Source organism: Vidua chalybeata, chromosome 2, assembly GCF_026979565.1.
Source record: "Vidua chalybeata isolate OUT-0048 chromosome 2, bVidCha1 merged haplotype, whole genome shotgun sequence".
Taxonomy (NCBI): Eukaryota; Metazoa; Chordata; class Aves; order Passeriformes; family Viduidae; genus Vidua; species Vidua chalybeata.
The window spans coordinates 115,705,492-115,721,351 of record NC_071531.1 but is presented as its reverse complement, the minus strand read 5'-3'; the positions used below and the strand labels follow the sequence as shown (position 1 = coordinate 115,721,351).

The window sequence follows — 15,860 nt, the reverse complement described above, 5'->3', positions numbered from 1 at the left end:
GGACACTGGGGCTTGGAGCAGCCTGGGACAGTGGCAGGTGTCCCTGCCATGGCAGGGGTGGGATGGATGAGCTTTAAGGTCCCTCCCAACCCAAACCTTTTGGTGATTACCGAAAGGCCCAGGTACTCTCAGATCGGTGACTCTGATGTAAGTTCCGAACACCCTCAGGGCAGAGCGGCTCAGGGCAGCCTCACGAGCGCGTTCCAGGTTGGGATGGGAGCGGAGCATCCGCCCGCAGCCCGGCCACAGCCGCGGCAGCAGCAGGGCCAGGGCGGGACATGGCTGCTCGTCCCGGCACGGCGGGACACAGCTGTGAGCCGTGCACCGCCCTCTCCGGTCCCTCTGAATCCTTCCCGGTCCGGGTCCCGATCCGGTCCTGATCCCGGTCCCGGTCCCGGTCCCCATCCCGATCCCGATCCCAATCCCGATCCCGATCCCGATCCCGATCCCGGTCCCGGTCCCGGTCCCGGTCCCGGTCCCGGTCCCGGTCCGGATCCCGATCCGGATCCCGATCCCAATCCCGGTCCCGATCCCGATCCCGATCCCGGTCCCCATCCCGATCCCGATCCCGGTCCCCATCCCGATCCCGATCCCAATCCCGATCCCGGTCCCCATCCCGATCCCGATCCCGATCCCGGTCCCGGTCCCGGTCCTGGTCCGGATCCCGATCCGGATCCCGATCCCAATCCCGGTCCGGATCCCGATCCCGATCCCGATCCCGATCCCGGTCCCCATCCCGATCCCGATCCCGGTCCCCATCCCCATCCCCATCCCGATCCCGGTCCCCATCCCGATCCCGATCCCGATCCCGGTCTGGATCCCGATCCCGATCCCAATCCCGGTCCCCATCCCAATCCCGATCCCAATCCCGGTCCCCATCCCCATCCCCATCCCGATCCCGATCCCAATCCCGGTCCGGATCCCGATCCCGGTCCCGGTCCCCATCCCGATCCCGATCCCGATCCCGATCCCAATCCCGGTCCCCATCCCAATCCCGATCCCAATCCCGATCCCCATCCCGGTCCCGATCCGGATCCCGGTTCCGATCCCGATCCCGATCCCGATCCCGATCCCGGTCCCGATCCGGATCCCGGTCCCGATCCCGCTCCCGGTCCCGATCCCAGTCCTGATCCCGATCCCGATCCCGATCCCGATCCCGATCCCGATCCCGGTCCCGATCCGGATCCCGGTCCCGATCCCGCTCCCGGTCCCGATCCGGATCCCGGTCCCGATCTCGATTCCCATCCCGATCCCGGTCCCGGTCCCCGCTATGCGCCTCCCGCCGCCAGAGGGCGCCTCCCGCCGCGCGCGCCACCGCTCGGCCCCGCCTCTCCCTCCTCCCCGAGCCGCGATTGGCCGGGGCGCGCGCGGCGCGCAGCGCGATTGGCCGCGAGCCGGCCGCCCACCCCATATAACGGGAGAGAGGGCGGGGCGCGGCCGCAGTCCGCGGGCGCTGCGGGCGGGCACAAGATGGCGGCGGTGCGGGCCGTGTGCGTGATGCGGGGCGAGGGGGCCGTGCAGGGCGTCATCCACTTCGAGCAGCAGGTGAGGGCACGGCCGGGCCGCCGAGACCTCTCCCCCCGGGATCTCGCTCTTCAGCCTCCTGCCCGTGGGCGGCGGGGCGGGCTCAGCTCGAGGGCGCTGCGGTTCCAAATGGCCGCGGCCCTCGGGAGCTGCGCCGTCCCCTGCGGTCGGCCAAGGAGCCGCGGCCGCGGGGTCACTGGCGCTGCTCTGTGCAAGTACGGGATCTTTCTGGAAGGCCCCGTCAGATAACTCCTTGCGCTTATTGATAAAACAGGTGAAGGATTGCGTTGGAGGGCGTTAAACGAACGCAGACATTGTAGATCGCTATCTTGGGCTCGTGGCGGGGCCTTTCTGTCACTTTCGTTTGACACGGAGCCGTGTAATGCCGAAGTCCTTGTGGTGACAAATGCTCTCCTTTGAAGGGTTCCGGACCGGTGAAAGTCACTGGGCAAATCACTGGATTGGCCGATGGGGAGCACGGCTTCCACGTCCATGAGTTCGGGGACAACACCAATGGTAAGATGTCCCTGCAGGCCTTTGGGTCACGGCTGGAAGGCGGCTGCTCAGCTCCGAACAGCTGCTCGTGGTGCAGCAGCAGCAGCTTGGGTCTCACGGCTGCAAATCCCTGCGAGGAAATTGCGGCCATTCCCGAGGAATTGCTTAGTCTGAGCGTGTTGAGGCTGGTGGTCAAGACCTGACATACCGAGCACTCACCTGAACGCTTGGATAACTCAGCGTTATGAAATAAGAAAGCTTCTGGCTGAGCCTGGGACTTGTAAGTCCGTGGCAGGTGATTTATCTCCAGGGGATTAGCAGGGCATGGCACGGGAGAGGAGCAGTTTGCTGTCGCTGGGAGCGGTGTGGGAGCAGCAGCTTTATCCTGGGATCCTGCTCTGACTGTGCTGTGTTCCAGGCTGCACCAGTGCAGGGCCTCACTTCAACCCGGAGCAGAAGAAGCACGGGGGTCCCAGCGATGCCGAGAGGTGAGTCCAGGGCACGGGCACTGCTGGGGGCTCAGGTGTGCCAGAAAATCCCTGGGAATTCCTGCAGGGTTCCCAAGATCACTTAGCTGCACTTCGGTAACCCCAGCAGCTTGTTTCTCTGCGTGTGCACTGTGAAATACTCTCCTGGGGGCATTTTCTGGTTTTGGCTTGGGCTGGTGGAGGGGACAGCGAGGGCCTGATGCTCGTGCTGGGTATCTGTTCTTGAGTGGGCTGTGAGACCTGGCTCTTCCCCGGGAGCAGCTCTCACAGCCCAGTTCCCTTGGGTGGGTGCCAGAGGAAGTGGTGTGGCCGTGCCTGCTGGGTTTGGGGAGCCTGGCCTTGCACAGGGACCAGCCTGGCATCGGGATGGCCCTTGGAATGCTGACATTGCTGGTTGGTAAATCCCACCTGAGCCACAGGCCCGGCAGAGCTGGATGTGGGCCAGCTCCTGCATGACACAGCACGAAACGTGTGGCGGGGCCCTGGCAGCCACTGCTCGGGGTTAAAGGTTGGGAGTGCACGGACATTGTGGCTTCTGGAGCCTTGGCAGATCTGCTCCTGGTGTGGCTGTGGGCAGGGGAATTCCTTAGGAAGGGTGCAAGAAGTGCGTCTTGCTTTTATCAGTGTACAGAAACAACTGGACCGAAGCTTTCTGGAAGCTTAAATCAAGCAAATTCCTCAGGGGAGAGCTGCCATTAACCCAGTTTTGTAGGACTTGGTTAAAAATAAGGGATTTTTGTAGAAAGCTGGTTGTCAGCCCTGGGCTGGCTGAGCTGGTCACCTGGCAGGGATGTGTCAGTATTCCAGGTTCTGAATCTGGACAGAGGAGCCTGACAGAACAGGATCAGATGCATTTTGAGCGAATGCTGTGCTCAGGGCAGGTGTGCAGGACACAGCACACCAGCACGTCCAGGAGTCCTGTGAAAATTCCACTGCTCGAGGCTCAGTTCTCCTGGCAAGCCTTAGCAGAGATGTAGCTCTGATAGAGGCTGTGTGGGAGAGCAGTATGCCAAGCGATGGGGCAATGCCAAACTGGAGTAATCATCCCTGGTACTGGCTGGAACTGAGCAGTTCCTGCATTGCCTCTGACCTGCTGCCTGACAAAGCGCTTCTCCTAATCCTCCTTAAACCAAAAGCCTGTGGAACAGCTGAGCTGTCACGGACAGCAAAAGCTCTCAGAACAGCGGCAGTGTTCACCAAGTCTGCAGGAAAGGTTGTTCCACTGGATTTGGGAGCCTTTGTTACGCTGTAACATGAACTCCCAGCCTTCCCTTGGAAGAGCTTTCAGTCCAGGTCGCTTGGTGAGTTTCCTGTGTTTGTGCAGGCACGTGGGAGACCTGGGCAATGTGACTGCCAAAGGAGGCGTGGCCGAGGTGTCCATCCAGGATTCCGTCATTTCCCTCTCGGGACCACACTGCATCATCGGCCGCACCATGGTGGTGAGTGGCAAGGGAAACCTGAGAGCAGGGAGAGGGGATTTACAGCCAGCCAGCCATCCATCCATCCCTGTGTGTCTTGGTGTGGCACTTCACTGCCACGGACCCCAGCTCCCTGCCAGCCTTCTGGACGTGTCCCTCTCTAACTCTGCCCCTTCCCGCTGGGGGTGCCTGGAGCGCCCTTGGACAGGTCCAGCTGGAAGTCCGTGGCACGGAGATCAGATTGGCATTGTGTGATTGGTCTGGTGGTGCTGCCGCTACCAGGAGCAGCGATGACTGGGCCTGCAGTTGGATCAGTTAAGGTCCCTTCAATTCCCTTGCAGGTGCACGAGAGGCGGGATGACCTGGGCAAAGGGGGCAACGACGAGAGCCTGCTCACTGGAAACGCAGGGCCCCGCCTGGCCTGCGGAGTGATTGGGATTGCCAAGAGCTAAGTGTGGCACCTGCAGTGCTCTTCATTGCTGCTCTTACCCTTCCTCTGCAAGTTCAAATGTGTCATTTCTCTCCTGCTCCTCTGCATCCCAAGCAGCACTCACATGCTGGAGACTGACCGAGTTTTGTATGATGTATGTTCAATTAAAGTGTCCCTGATGGAACAGCTCTGTGGTCTCTGCTCACGCCCCTGCTGCCACCATTCCGTGTCACATCCCTGCTGTGAGGGAAGATGTGAGTTCTGCTCCTTCCCAGCCCTTGGATGAGCCCCACAAGCTCTGGCAAAGAGCAGCAGCCCCTGGGTGTGTCAGGGCTTCCTCCTGGGGCAGGGGCAGCATTTGTAGGCTTCAAACTTGTGTAATAAATGTTCTGGGCAGATACACCTGGGTCTGGCTGTCTGTGAACAGGGAACCACCCCAAACCTGCCCCTGCTGGGAAAGGGGGCCTGGGCTTCAGCAGGTGTGTGCTTAAATCCCATCCAGCAGGAGGTTCCAGGCAGTATCTCAGGAGTGCCCACTGTGTGCCAGCGCCAGCCTCCATCCTGTTCTGGTGTGTCCTTCTGAAACAGGTCTCAAGATCTCTCTCCATAGAGAAAATGAGTCATTTTAATGAGGACTTGTATCAATGTTCCTTTCTTCTGCACTTCAGGATATTCATGGAAGTAGCAGGCTGTAGTTCCAGGTAACCCCATTCCACTGAGGCACTGTACTAGGGGAACTGGGTAGTAGAGCAGGAAACAAAATACTTTGAACTTACGTTCCCTGTTGCTGCCAGACCACTGTGTGAGTCTTCACCTCCCTGTGGCTCTTCCAGAGGTGCTGCTGCTGCTGTGAGGGTTATGCACAGGCACTGCTGCAGAAGGTGCTAAGGAGATGTTGCAGAGTTTTCCAGGCTCTGCCTTCAGATCCCTACTGAGGCAGAGAACAGGGGTGGGATGTGCATGAACAGAGCAGCCTTGCATCTCTCATTGTCTCCAGCTCTTTAAGGAGGTGTTCTCAGTGAAACAAATCCTCCCTCCTTACAGAGCTGGGGCAGCTTTTTCCAAGGCTCAAACCTCAATGTGTGGGACAAGGGAACAGGAAACAACCAGTGAGGACACGAGTTTTAACACATGGAACTTGAGGTCACTACAATCTGTAAACAGGTTCTTTCTCTCTTTATTCTGCTATTGCAAGAACATAAAAATAGATGTCCTCTCCCCAGTCCAGAGCTCCACAGTGGCTCTCCCACCCTCTCCCTCCCCCAGAGACAATTCCCTCTGCTGCAGGGCAGCTGTAAAAAAGGACTGATGTAAGGAAGCAGCTGTCCTTCCTTTGGGGCAAAATCCCCAGCTTTAAAGGTAGAACACACCTAGAGCAAGGAGAAAAAAAAACACTGAATATGCACAGGATTCGTACACCAACGCTGCTGGGGTTATGAGAGCTCTGTGCCACGTGGGGTGGGCAGAACTTCCCAAAGTGTCCCTGCCCCAGGGATCAGCCACAGAGAAACTGCACCTGCCCTCGGCACAGGTGACAGGACAGGGATGTGCTCTGGAGAGGAGGTGCCACAACACCCAGGAACACCAGGAACACCCTCTGTTCCCAGCCCAGGGGGCACAACCTACCTCTGGCAGGGCGAGGAGGGGCCGGCGTTCCCGCAGGAGCAGCGCCATCTCCATGGAGGAAGGGCCGAGTCCTCGTCCCAGCCCCGCCTCGAGAGCCAGGCTGGAATTTTGGGGCCTCCGAGGTCTCACTTCCCAACAAGTACAAAAGCTGCGGAGCGGGCGCTGTCCAGCCCGGCACGGGCTTTGCAACCTCAGAGCAGATGGTCGGTGCCTGAAGGTGCCACTTCTTAAAAAAAAGGCAAATTAAGGGCAACAGGAACCACAGAACCAACTGAAGGGAGGGAGGGGGGAAAAAAAAATAAAGTAAAGAATGGGTTGCATTGCAAACACTAAAACAGTTAACTCCGCAATTAACATCTTAAAACTAACTTTTACCCGGGGTGGTCAAGTAGTTCATTAAAATGCAGCAATCTAAAACTCCAGAGGACTGTTACAAATAAAAATTCACTTCCGTGAATCGCTACACAAACAGATGGATTTCCTTTAACAAACAGAACCAAACCACTCTAATTTAGACTCCAGTACAGCATTAACAGTTCCAACTTTAGGCTGCTGAACACTCCTTTTCCACTTCAGTGCAGCGTAGGAAGAATAGCACACGTTAAAAGTTTGTTACGAAAATAGAGTTTATTAAAAACACATCCCTATTGTTTTGAGGAGCTTTCACCGTTACCTTTTCTTAAATTAAAAAAAAAATAGAAAGCACTTCTACTTCTGATTCGTAAACTTTTTAAAGTCAAAACTTTAAAAAAGTTACAGCAAAAATGGGTAATATTTTAATCATCTCTTCAGTATTTTATGTTATGTTGTGGCTATTTTAAATAGAAGGGAAGCAATCAAATTGCTCACAGTGCCCCGCGGCGGGGGCGCAGGGGCGGAAGCGGATTTACAGCACTGTACAACTAAAGCTCGACACTCCAAGCCGGGCTGCGGCCCTAGCGCGGCGCCTCCGCCGCGGAGCCCGTGTCCTTGTCCGCCTGTTCCAGGGATGAGGTAGCCTCGGGCACCGACTCTGGCGCGGGTTTCGCGCCCGCGGGCTCGGCGTCTCCCGCAGCGAGTTCTGAAACAAGTTCCGCGCCCTCCGTTTTGCTGCCGTGGGACTCGTGGTTTTTGTCGCCCTCCGCCCTGTCTGTCACCTCCGGCTTCTCCTTGCCGCGGCTTTCTTCCTTGTCTCTACGAGACTCCCGATCCCTGGAATCCCTCTCCCTGTCTCGGTGGCCGCTGGAGCGCCTGCTCCTGTCCTCCGAGTCCCTGTGCCTGTCGCGCTCGGGGCTGCGCCGTCCCCAGTCTCGCCTGTCGCGGCCGCCCAGCCGCTCGTGCTCCCGGTCGTCGCGGCCGCCGTAGCGCTCCCGGTCGTTCTCTACCCGGTTCCCGAAGGATCTCCTCCCGAACCGCTCCTGCTCTCTGTTGGGCGTGAACTGCCTGTCGTTCCTGAACTGCCGCCCGTCCCTGTTCTCCTCGGGCCCGCCGCCGCCCGGGCCGCCGCCGGGCCGCACGAAGTGGCCGGGCGGAGGGAAGGGGGTTTTCATTCCGTGCGGGGGAGGCATCCCGAAGTTGCCGGGGCCCGGCGGGGGCCCTCTGTGCATCATGTGCGGGGGCATGTGGCGCGGGGGCATCATGGGGAAGCGCGGCAGCGGCGGCGGCGGCGGCATCCCCGGCGGGCGCTGCAGCGGGATCAGCCCGGGCCGGGCGCCCAGCAGCCCCGTGGACGGAGTCTGCAGCCCCACCACGGGCGCGGGCGGCGGCGGGGCCACGCCCTGGGTGCCTGCAAGGAACACACAAGGGACAGTCAGAGCCGGGCAGGAGGGGACACGGAGCGTTTCCCTAACTTCAAACCCCACCTGCAGTTATCCCGGGAAAAGAGCACCCTCGGACCTGGAGCGGAGCCTCCTGGGCTCTCCACCTGCTGTGTGCTGCTGGCAGCAATGACTGTGCCCAGGGCACCAACTAATCCCTGATCCCAGAGGCTTCCTTGGGGAGAGCCTTCATCCTTGTGCAGTCAGGGCTCCCCCTCAGTCCCAGCTCAGCCCCTCCTGCAGCCAAAGCCCCTTCCTGGTGTTGTGCTTCCAGGTGAAGGTACCTCACCCCCTCCAGTGGGATTCAAACATTTCCCTCTGCTACAAACACCCCACAGCTGCAAAGCACCAGGCAAAGGCAGGGAGGAGGCTGGAATACAGCTGGAGCACAGCTCTCTTTGTCATTCCAGAGAAAAGGGACACAACAAAGATTCATTTCGGTCGAATAAACCTTGCAATGTAAACTAAAAGGAAATGCAATGGGTCATTCCTGACTTCTTTTTTTTATAATAATGTTTCATCCTTTATAGCACAATATCCAGCACCAACTATTTCCCAGTTTTATTCCTACGGTCTTTATAGGAGGAAAAAAAACTCCCTCTCCAAACATACTGTCAGATAAAGCTCAGCCCACAGCTCCTGGACACCAAGACAAGGAGACAGAAAGAAGGATTCTGAGGATTCTGAGAAGAATTCTGAGCTCCAGCTGAGGCCTTCCCACCCCAGGGCAGGTGTCTCCTCAGTGTGAACCAGGAACACTGTCCTGTGTTCCTGGAGCGCTCACACTGCTCCCATCTGCTCCTCTCACCAGCACCTCCTGCCCTAGAAACACAGCCCATGCCTGGGTAAAACCAGGATGAAATACTGCGGGGATTCATGCTGGAATTAGTATCAGCAGTGAAAACTGCACTTGGGTGCAGCCACACGAGCAGCTCCCCTTCGGCTGCTGCGGTGTTCATCCCTCCCTTCTCTGGCCTTGGCACCCGTCCCCAGACAGAGCTGAGCCTTCTGTGCTGCCCTCTCACCTCACCACTGACTTTTAGGGATGTCTCTGACAGAAACCTGTTCACCTGAGTGCTCTTTAAATTCATACTGCAAGGAAGTTGTATTTTGCCAGTGGGAAGACTCGTGTGATATCTTCCAGTCCATGATATCCTCTCCCCTTCCCCTCCAAGCAGTCAGACACAGCTCCCACTCTTGGAGAGAAATGGTCCAGTACCAACAGCATTTTATTCCAGCATTTTTCCCTTTCTCTAAAATGTAGAGCCTTCCTCCCTCCTGGTCAATAACCAGGTCTGTAATCACTCAATTTAAACTCCTCCTGTGACAGAACTACAGATCTGACAAGACAAGACTCATAGCTAATGATGTCTCCCAGGAATTCTGAGGTTTGGGGATTCTTGTTGGTAAAAACATATTTTAATCTCCCTCAGATGATTAAAATAAGGCAGAATAAAGTAACTGAGAACTAAAGAGCTGAAGTTAAGCCTGTGCTTCTGCTTAGAAGCAGCAGAACAGATGTGGGTTACAAGAGCATGAACATGAGGTGAGGGAGGGAAGTTTCACATTTAATAAGTACAAGTCATTTAATTTCTCAACCTTATTTCTACACAAACTGCAGCACTGAAGCAACATAATTGTACCTGGAACTCCTTCATTCTGAACTGCACTGGCTGGAGAGCTGCACACTTTTTATTTTAAATTTATTTTAAATATCAACTCCCTTCAATGCTGAGGCTAAAGCAACTGTAGAACTACTGAGTTTCCTCACTCTCCTGACAAATCAGGCACCAACTAAAAACCTAAAGAGCTGTCCAGAAACACATCCCAGTTTACTGGAAATGCTCAGGGAAATTCATGGTACAGACACACACACCATGTCTGGGGAGAGCTCAAGTCCTCTTTTGGTTTAGGAAGTACCTGACATTCAAGTAGTTTCTTGAACTGGGTATGAACTCCCTGAGCTCTGAGAGAAACCCTGAGGTGATTTCCTGACCCAGCTTGTCCTACTGGAGCCAGTTCCCTCACACCTGACACCTGCTCCTCTGTCAATGTGCAAAACCACACCTTGCCTTCACAACAGATTTTACTGGTTTCGGAGGAGCAACCATCGCACACTGAAGTGTCCCAAGTTTCATCACCTGACTCCTATGACACAGCCCAAAGTGCTCAGCCTGGCCTGAAGGATCTTCTGTCCAGAAAGGGCACAGGAGCCATCCTTACTGCTTTGATAAATTAGGTATGAGGCCAGATTTCCACACCACTGTGCTCCAGATCTGACCATCTCTCCCAGCGGGACAAAGCCGACATTCCACTGGGATAATTCCCATGTCACCACTGCTGACACACCTGATTTACTCTTACACAAACTCTGCTCACTAAGTGGTTCCAGTAGCTCACAACCCCTTGAATCACTTCCCAGCACGTGGAGCTGTGTGGTTTCCGTGTGTCCCAGCACACAAACCTGACGGAAACACAGGGAACAAGCCAAAAGCTCACGGATCCAGCACAACAGCAGCAGGGTTTCAGTCCACTTTGACACTGCTGTTCTCCAACATTCTGCATGCTCTCCAGTGGGGAATGTGGCATCTTACAGCTAGAGCATTAAATACTGCCAGGGAATTCTTCAGAGAGGGACCATGTTGTCAGTCTGGTGGGTTTTTGCTGGAGTTTGCTACAGAATCTTTCAGAGCCTCCTATATTCCAAAGGCCAGGAATATGAAGTGCAGGTTAAGCTGTCCAAGATGGTGAAACTCCAAAACTCTGTGCTACCTTTACAGAAAGTGTCATTCAGCAGGAAGGTGTGAATTTCTGAAATTCCTAAGAAAACTCCCTGACTCCATGGTGTCAGCACAGAGTTTCTTAAGCTTTTCTCTGTTTTGAAAGGGTCTTCTGTCAAGTTTTCAACATGAAGGATTCATACATCATTAGTCATGGATGGAAAATTTAGCCCTCACATCCAATAGAGCAGTGAGCTCTCAGGGAGACAAATCTCTGGTTTTCTTTAGTGATCACTGAAAATTCTGGGCAAAAACCCACTAACACAAAATTAGCTTTTTCATTAATTTCTTAGGCTCTCGTGTAGAGGCCTAAAATCCCATAAATGCATTAATCTCACTAAAATTTGTAGCTAACAAGTCTTTTGAGTAAATTCTTGACACTGACCCATCCAAGGCCATCATAAAATAAGCATTTAGCAGAGTTCTGTAACAGTTCACACTCCCTTTCAAAATCTGACCAAGTTTGTATCATATTAGGAAAAGTAATTTATGCAACATACTCCCATTACCCTGTGTTTGCTAGTCAAAAAAACATTTGGTAATATTTAAATAATACCTTCTTACAAAGGTTTCAAAACCTGTCCTACTGCAGGGCTGCGTAAAAGCTTTTGGTTTTCTGTTCTATTAAAACAATTTATTCCATACGTAACAAGAATGTACCCCATCCTCAGAGATTTCAAAAATACACTACAAATAGTTTCCCTACACGTTAATTTTATGTATCGAATAGCTGAGTCTGAAACCTGGTTCCTGTGTCATACAGATGTGTTGCTGTAAGTTCGTTTTCTAGACTGTATAAACCTTCACTTGTTAAAAGTGGACAGCATTTGAATTTGTAACTTACACATCATGGCTTTGTTTCTTCAGAAAACAGATCTTCAGTAGTAAAAAATATTGACTGTTTCTTCTGTGCAAAATTAAGCCTTTAAAATTGATTTCAAAGCCAACAGTAGGACAGAAATTTCAACAAGGTGAGAAAAATGTGCTTCCCTTTCCCCTGGACTGTAAGTCAGTAGCCAAATCAAAATGGTTTTTAAAATGTAGGGAACAATGAAGTGCAGAACTTACTCAAGAGGGAACTTACCAAGGAGTGGAACAGCCTGGGTGACAGGAGCAGGGACATTGGTAGGTGCTACAGGAGGTGGAACAGTGCCATAGATTTTGGAAGTGTCAGTACTTTCAGCATTCCCTCTGCCTCCAGAAACTACTGTTGGGATGGGATTTCCTACAGACGACTCCTTTGTAGTGTCCTCATTCCCACCAGTTGCTGTAGCTGAGGAACAAGGCAAGGACACATTGAACACCAGCCAGCAATTCCTGCAGGATCCCTGCCTTCCACAGGGCCCAACACTTACAGTTTGGGATGTTCACTGCCGGAGTGTGCGGGACAGAGACCGGAGGAGTTATGGGAGGTGGTGGCCCGGGAGGAAGGAATCCTACAAAAAGCACAGCAGAGCCCTGAGTGCCCCCCTGGCACAACCCCCCGTGCAGCTCTGGGCCCAGCAGGGCCCGGGCTGGCACGCCCCACAAACCTGGAGGTAAATGCAGCGGGTTGAAGCCGGGCCGGAGGAACGGAGGCGGTGGCGGCGGCGGCACCCCGGGGGCAAATCCAGGAGGGGGGATTCCTAAAGGTGCTGTGAAAGCAGGGGGCTGGAGTGCACCAACCACGGGAGGCCCTGATGGATGTGGGGGAACCTAGGAAAAAGGAAGGGGAAAGATGGGTTACCCCAAGAGTGCCCCAGTGATTCCCTGTCCCTCTGGGGATCTCTATCTCTGTCCAGCTCCACCAGGAGATCTCAGCGACCTCAAATTCCTCTGCAACAAGGGGGCACTTGCACAAAGATGCAGGAGCACTCCAGGAACTGCCATCACTGAAAATACCAACACTAGCCCTGTCTGCCTTTGTGACTGGAGAAGGATTTTCCTCTGTGCTACATGGGTACTAACGCGTGTCGGTAACTCACCGCCACATACCCCTCACACAGCGCCTGGGATTCATTTGTACCCAGCATGATGGATTTCCAGACAGGATCCACTGGCATGCTCACAATTCCAGAGCAATTAAAAACCTCTCCTAACCTCTTTCTCACTACCTGAGTTTGCGCATTGGAGTGACTGGTGTTTTCTTTTCCTTTATTTCTGATTTATATCAAGCTCTGAATTTAAATTCGCTCTGATTTAAGGGATTCTACTATTTTAACACTGACAAGAAACTACTGATATGAAAGTGGTAGAGTATCTGCTAATAAGAAAAGCTTTTAGAGGAACATTAATTAATAAAACAAATAACAAAAAAAGCCAATCACAAAACCTGAAGATGCAATTCAGCCCTTCTATAACAAAGATTCTACTGTAATTTCTCTGTGACTGAGAGAACAGAGTTACCATTCATGGCATTCCCTCCCTCCCTGAATTATTGTTTAAAGTGAGTTTTTGTTTGTTTCTGTGGAACAACTCTCACCTGTGGAGGAGGTACTGTTATTGGTGCAGGCATGGGAACAGGAATTGGGACAGGTAAAGCTTTGGGAATAGGTGACACTGGTTCATTGTGTGCAGCTTCTGCACCTCCATTCTGAGCCACTTCATTTTCAGACTTCTTGGGAATTCCCTTCCACTCTGTCCAAAACAAAATCCCAACAGACACAGGTCAGACAAGCAGTGCCACATGAAACATGCTTAGTCATGTTTACAAAAATGACCTAATTGAAAATACTCAGGTAATAAGCAGCACAGAGCTAAGAAGCATTTATACTATTTCTGACAATAAAAATTCCAAATTCATTTAAACACAGCAATCACTGAAACAGCAAATAAACTTGTTCCTTTCAGTAGTCATTTAACAATCCTTTGCACTGACAGTGTTTATACACACCCAGGATTCTGTTACATTATCTGTGACAAAAACTGTAAAGCTTTTTGGGACAAGCTTTCAACACGTTCATTCTGTTGCTCTCAGGCAAGAAGGCAGCAGCTTTGTCACTAATTTGAGAACTCATTTCTAAAAAACCCAACATCTTCAAGTCTCAAACAAGGAAAAGGAGAATACAGCTACAAAGAATTGCAGCAAAATAACAAAAATGTCAAATATAGCTTTAAACTCAATTTCTGAAAGAAATAGCTCCTATTGTCGCTCAGAACTTCCTGGGAAAAGCCAGCTAAGCACAAAGAGGGATCAGTGAGGGGATATTTTGGGAAAGAGAAAAGCACTGAGAGGACTGGAACACACTGACATTATGTTCATGATTCATTACATTTTTGTTTAAAACACACAACTGATTTTTGTGTATTCAGCATGAAGAGATGCTACAATTAGAGCAAATATACAATAATCACCAGCTAATTGGGCAAACTGGACAGAATGGCCAAACCCTGAAATAAAGGTTCAACAACAAAACATGCAGTAACACTGTACCTGGACTAAGGGTCTCGTTGTCCAGCATTCCTCCTTCACAGAAACTTTCAAGATCTTCAGGTTTGACTTTGTCCCATGGTATGTAAGTCACACCCAATTCTACATCCCAATACTGCTTGTAGTCTGGCTTTATTCCTTTATTCAGAGCCCAGGCAATCTTGGGGTAGGGGGGAAATACAAGTGGTCAGCAAAATGTTTCCATTTTAATGGATTTAATATTTCATTCTCACAAAACAGCATTTGAGGGTAAAAAGTAAAAAGCGTAAGTGAAACAGGTACAAAACTCTGAAGGAAGTTTTTTTTTTTTTTAAGCAGACTTAGTTCCTTCCTATTTCTTGGCTTGACTCTTGGCACACCATTTGTAAAAATGTATAAAGCCAGCTTCTTCTGATGATCCCCAGCCACTGAGATTAATTCCATTTCCATTTGGAGGACAGTGTCACACTAATTTGACATTCTACAGAAGGAAGAACTTCACTAATGAATGTGTATTTCCTTATTTATTAGTACTCTTTGTAGGATTATCATATGTAATGAAACTCTGTTAGGAGACAAATAACTGGCAACAAGAAACACACAGTGCCAGTCCCCTGTAATGAGCAAAAGGACACCCTTTCTGTTGATTAGATAATTATTGGCAATCTTTCAAGGAAACTGATACAAGGTTCCACTAATCCCACTACAGACCAGGAACAATAATTCTCCAAAACCAGTTCACTGATGTATTTTTTTAGGATTTTACAGAACACCATCTCCAGAACACCTATGAGTCTGAAATACCCCAAAGCCCAGCACAGATGAGACAGGATGACAGTAATTACAGCAGCTTTGGAAAAGCTGATGTTTCCAAGCAGTACCTTGATGGATTTCTGGTTGACTTTGAAGTTGCCTCGGCTCAGTTTCTGGAGGGCTCTGTTGGCATCTTGTCTGTGCACCATGACAATGTAGGCACATCCTCTGGGTGGTATCATCTGTGTGGGGTTTGAGGGAAAAAGTTCATTTTGCAGGTAAAAAACAGTGAACAACACACAAATGCTCAGTTACAGCAAGCTGGGACATCAGGGGCTGTTCCAAAAGGGGCTGTGGAAGTATGGAAGGAAATGTTAGTTTAAGAGGCTAAGAAAGCCACTTTATTCTGGAAATTCACATTTTTAGTGAACTGAAACTTCCACAATTTCTGAAAACTTCCAAAACTCTAAAATACAGCTGACTGCTGCGTATTTAATCCTTTTAAATTGCTAAACAATAGTGTTCATGTAAATTCTAACATCTGGCAATTAGTTACTTTGTTGGAATGCACAACAGTGTCCCCCTCCACTCTGCCAGCTGCACCTCCACATTCAGTTCTAGCTGCAGATTTGGAAGAATTTTTATTTGTAATGAATTTGAGGGAAAAACTCCTATGCTCTTTTACAAAATTTGGGAATAGGAAGAAAATTGGTCACTTATTTTTGTTTGAATGAATGAAATTTTTGAATTTACTGGAACAGCCATAATTTATACATAAAATAACCTTAAATACAGCAAAATAAAACAATAGTTCTCCGTGTTTATGGCTAAAATGACAGAAGAGCAACAAGAACACCAGCTGAGAGTCCACGCTCCTATAATCAAATAAAACGAAGCAGCCAAGGAACTCAGAAGCATGGGATATAATTCTGCAGACATCATCCTGCAGAGAAAGCAGGATTTTTATGAAAATGGGATAATCTTCTGTATTACCCCACGAGCACTTTTGTACTGCAGGAAACCAAAGCAGCTCCCTTCTTGTTTGTGTACAAGCCAGCCACATGATCGGAGTGCCCACACCGAAAACACAACGCATAGGAAATGAGAGCTCTTTGGGATGTATCAGAAATAACTCTGCCTCAGAGCAGCCTGGAGAGATGTC

The 15,860-nt window shown here is 51.4% G+C and overlaps 2 protein-coding genes across 4 annotated transcripts in view; one reads left to right on the top strand and one right to left on the bottom strand.

Moving 5' to 3' along the window:
* The first annotated feature begins 1,430 nt into the window (after positions 1 to 1,430).
* SOD1 (superoxide dismutase 1) lies at positions 1,431 to 4,539 on the top strand. The gene is made up of 5 exons (XM_053931504.1): positions 1,431 to 1,545; positions 1,947 to 2,040; positions 2,438 to 2,507; positions 3,832 to 3,946; positions 4,267 to 4,539. The coding sequence occupies exons 1-5, from the start codon at positions 1,471 to 1,473 to the stop codon at positions 4,375 to 4,377; spliced, it is 465 nt and encodes a 154-aa protein (XP_053787479.1). The 5' UTR covers positions 1,431 to 1,470; the 3' UTR covers positions 4,378 to 4,539.
* A 971-nt stretch (positions 4,540 to 5,510) lies between these two features.
* The window catches only part of SCAF4 (SR-related CTD associated factor 4), a 29,884-nt gene continuing 19,534 nt past the window's right edge, over positions 5,511 to 15,860 (bottom strand). For 2 of the 3 annotated variants that reach the window (XM_053931482.1, XM_053931493.1), the window contains 7 exons: positions 14,827 to 14,940; positions 13,970 to 14,126; positions 13,019 to 13,173; positions 12,090 to 12,252; positions 11,913 to 11,993; positions 11,642 to 11,830; positions 5,511 to 7,746 (listed from right to left, as the gene is read on the bottom strand). In XM_053931482.1, the coding sequence (XP_053787457.1) occupies positions 6,917 to 7,746; positions 11,642 to 11,830; positions 11,913 to 11,993; positions 12,090 to 12,252; positions 13,019 to 13,173; positions 13,970 to 14,126; positions 14,827 to 14,940 (1,689 nt within the window). In that variant the 3' untranslated portion in view covers positions 5,511 to 6,916. The remainder of the gene's footprint in view (positions 7,747 to 11,641; positions 11,831 to 11,912; positions 11,994 to 12,089; positions 12,253 to 13,018; positions 13,174 to 13,969; positions 14,127 to 14,826; positions 14,941 to 15,860) is intronic. The other variant, XR_008428465.1, reaches the window with a different exon arrangement.

What these genes read in the sequence shown, in the direction of transcription:
- SOD1 (XM_053931504.1), top strand. Translation starts at nt 1,471, where the DNA reads ATGGCGGCGGTGCGGGCCGTGTGCGTGATGCGGGGCGAGGGGGCCGTG. An exon ending in TCATCCACTTCGAGCAGCAG is followed by an intron (nt 1,546 to 1,946) that starts GTGAGGGCACGG and finishes TCTCCTTTGAAG; the next exon opens with GGTTCCGGACCGGTGAAAGT. An exon ending in TCATCGGCCGCACCATGGTG is followed by an intron (nt 3,947 to 4,266) that starts GTGAGTGGCAAG and finishes ATTCCCTTGCAG; the next exon opens with GTGCACGAGAGGCGGGATGA.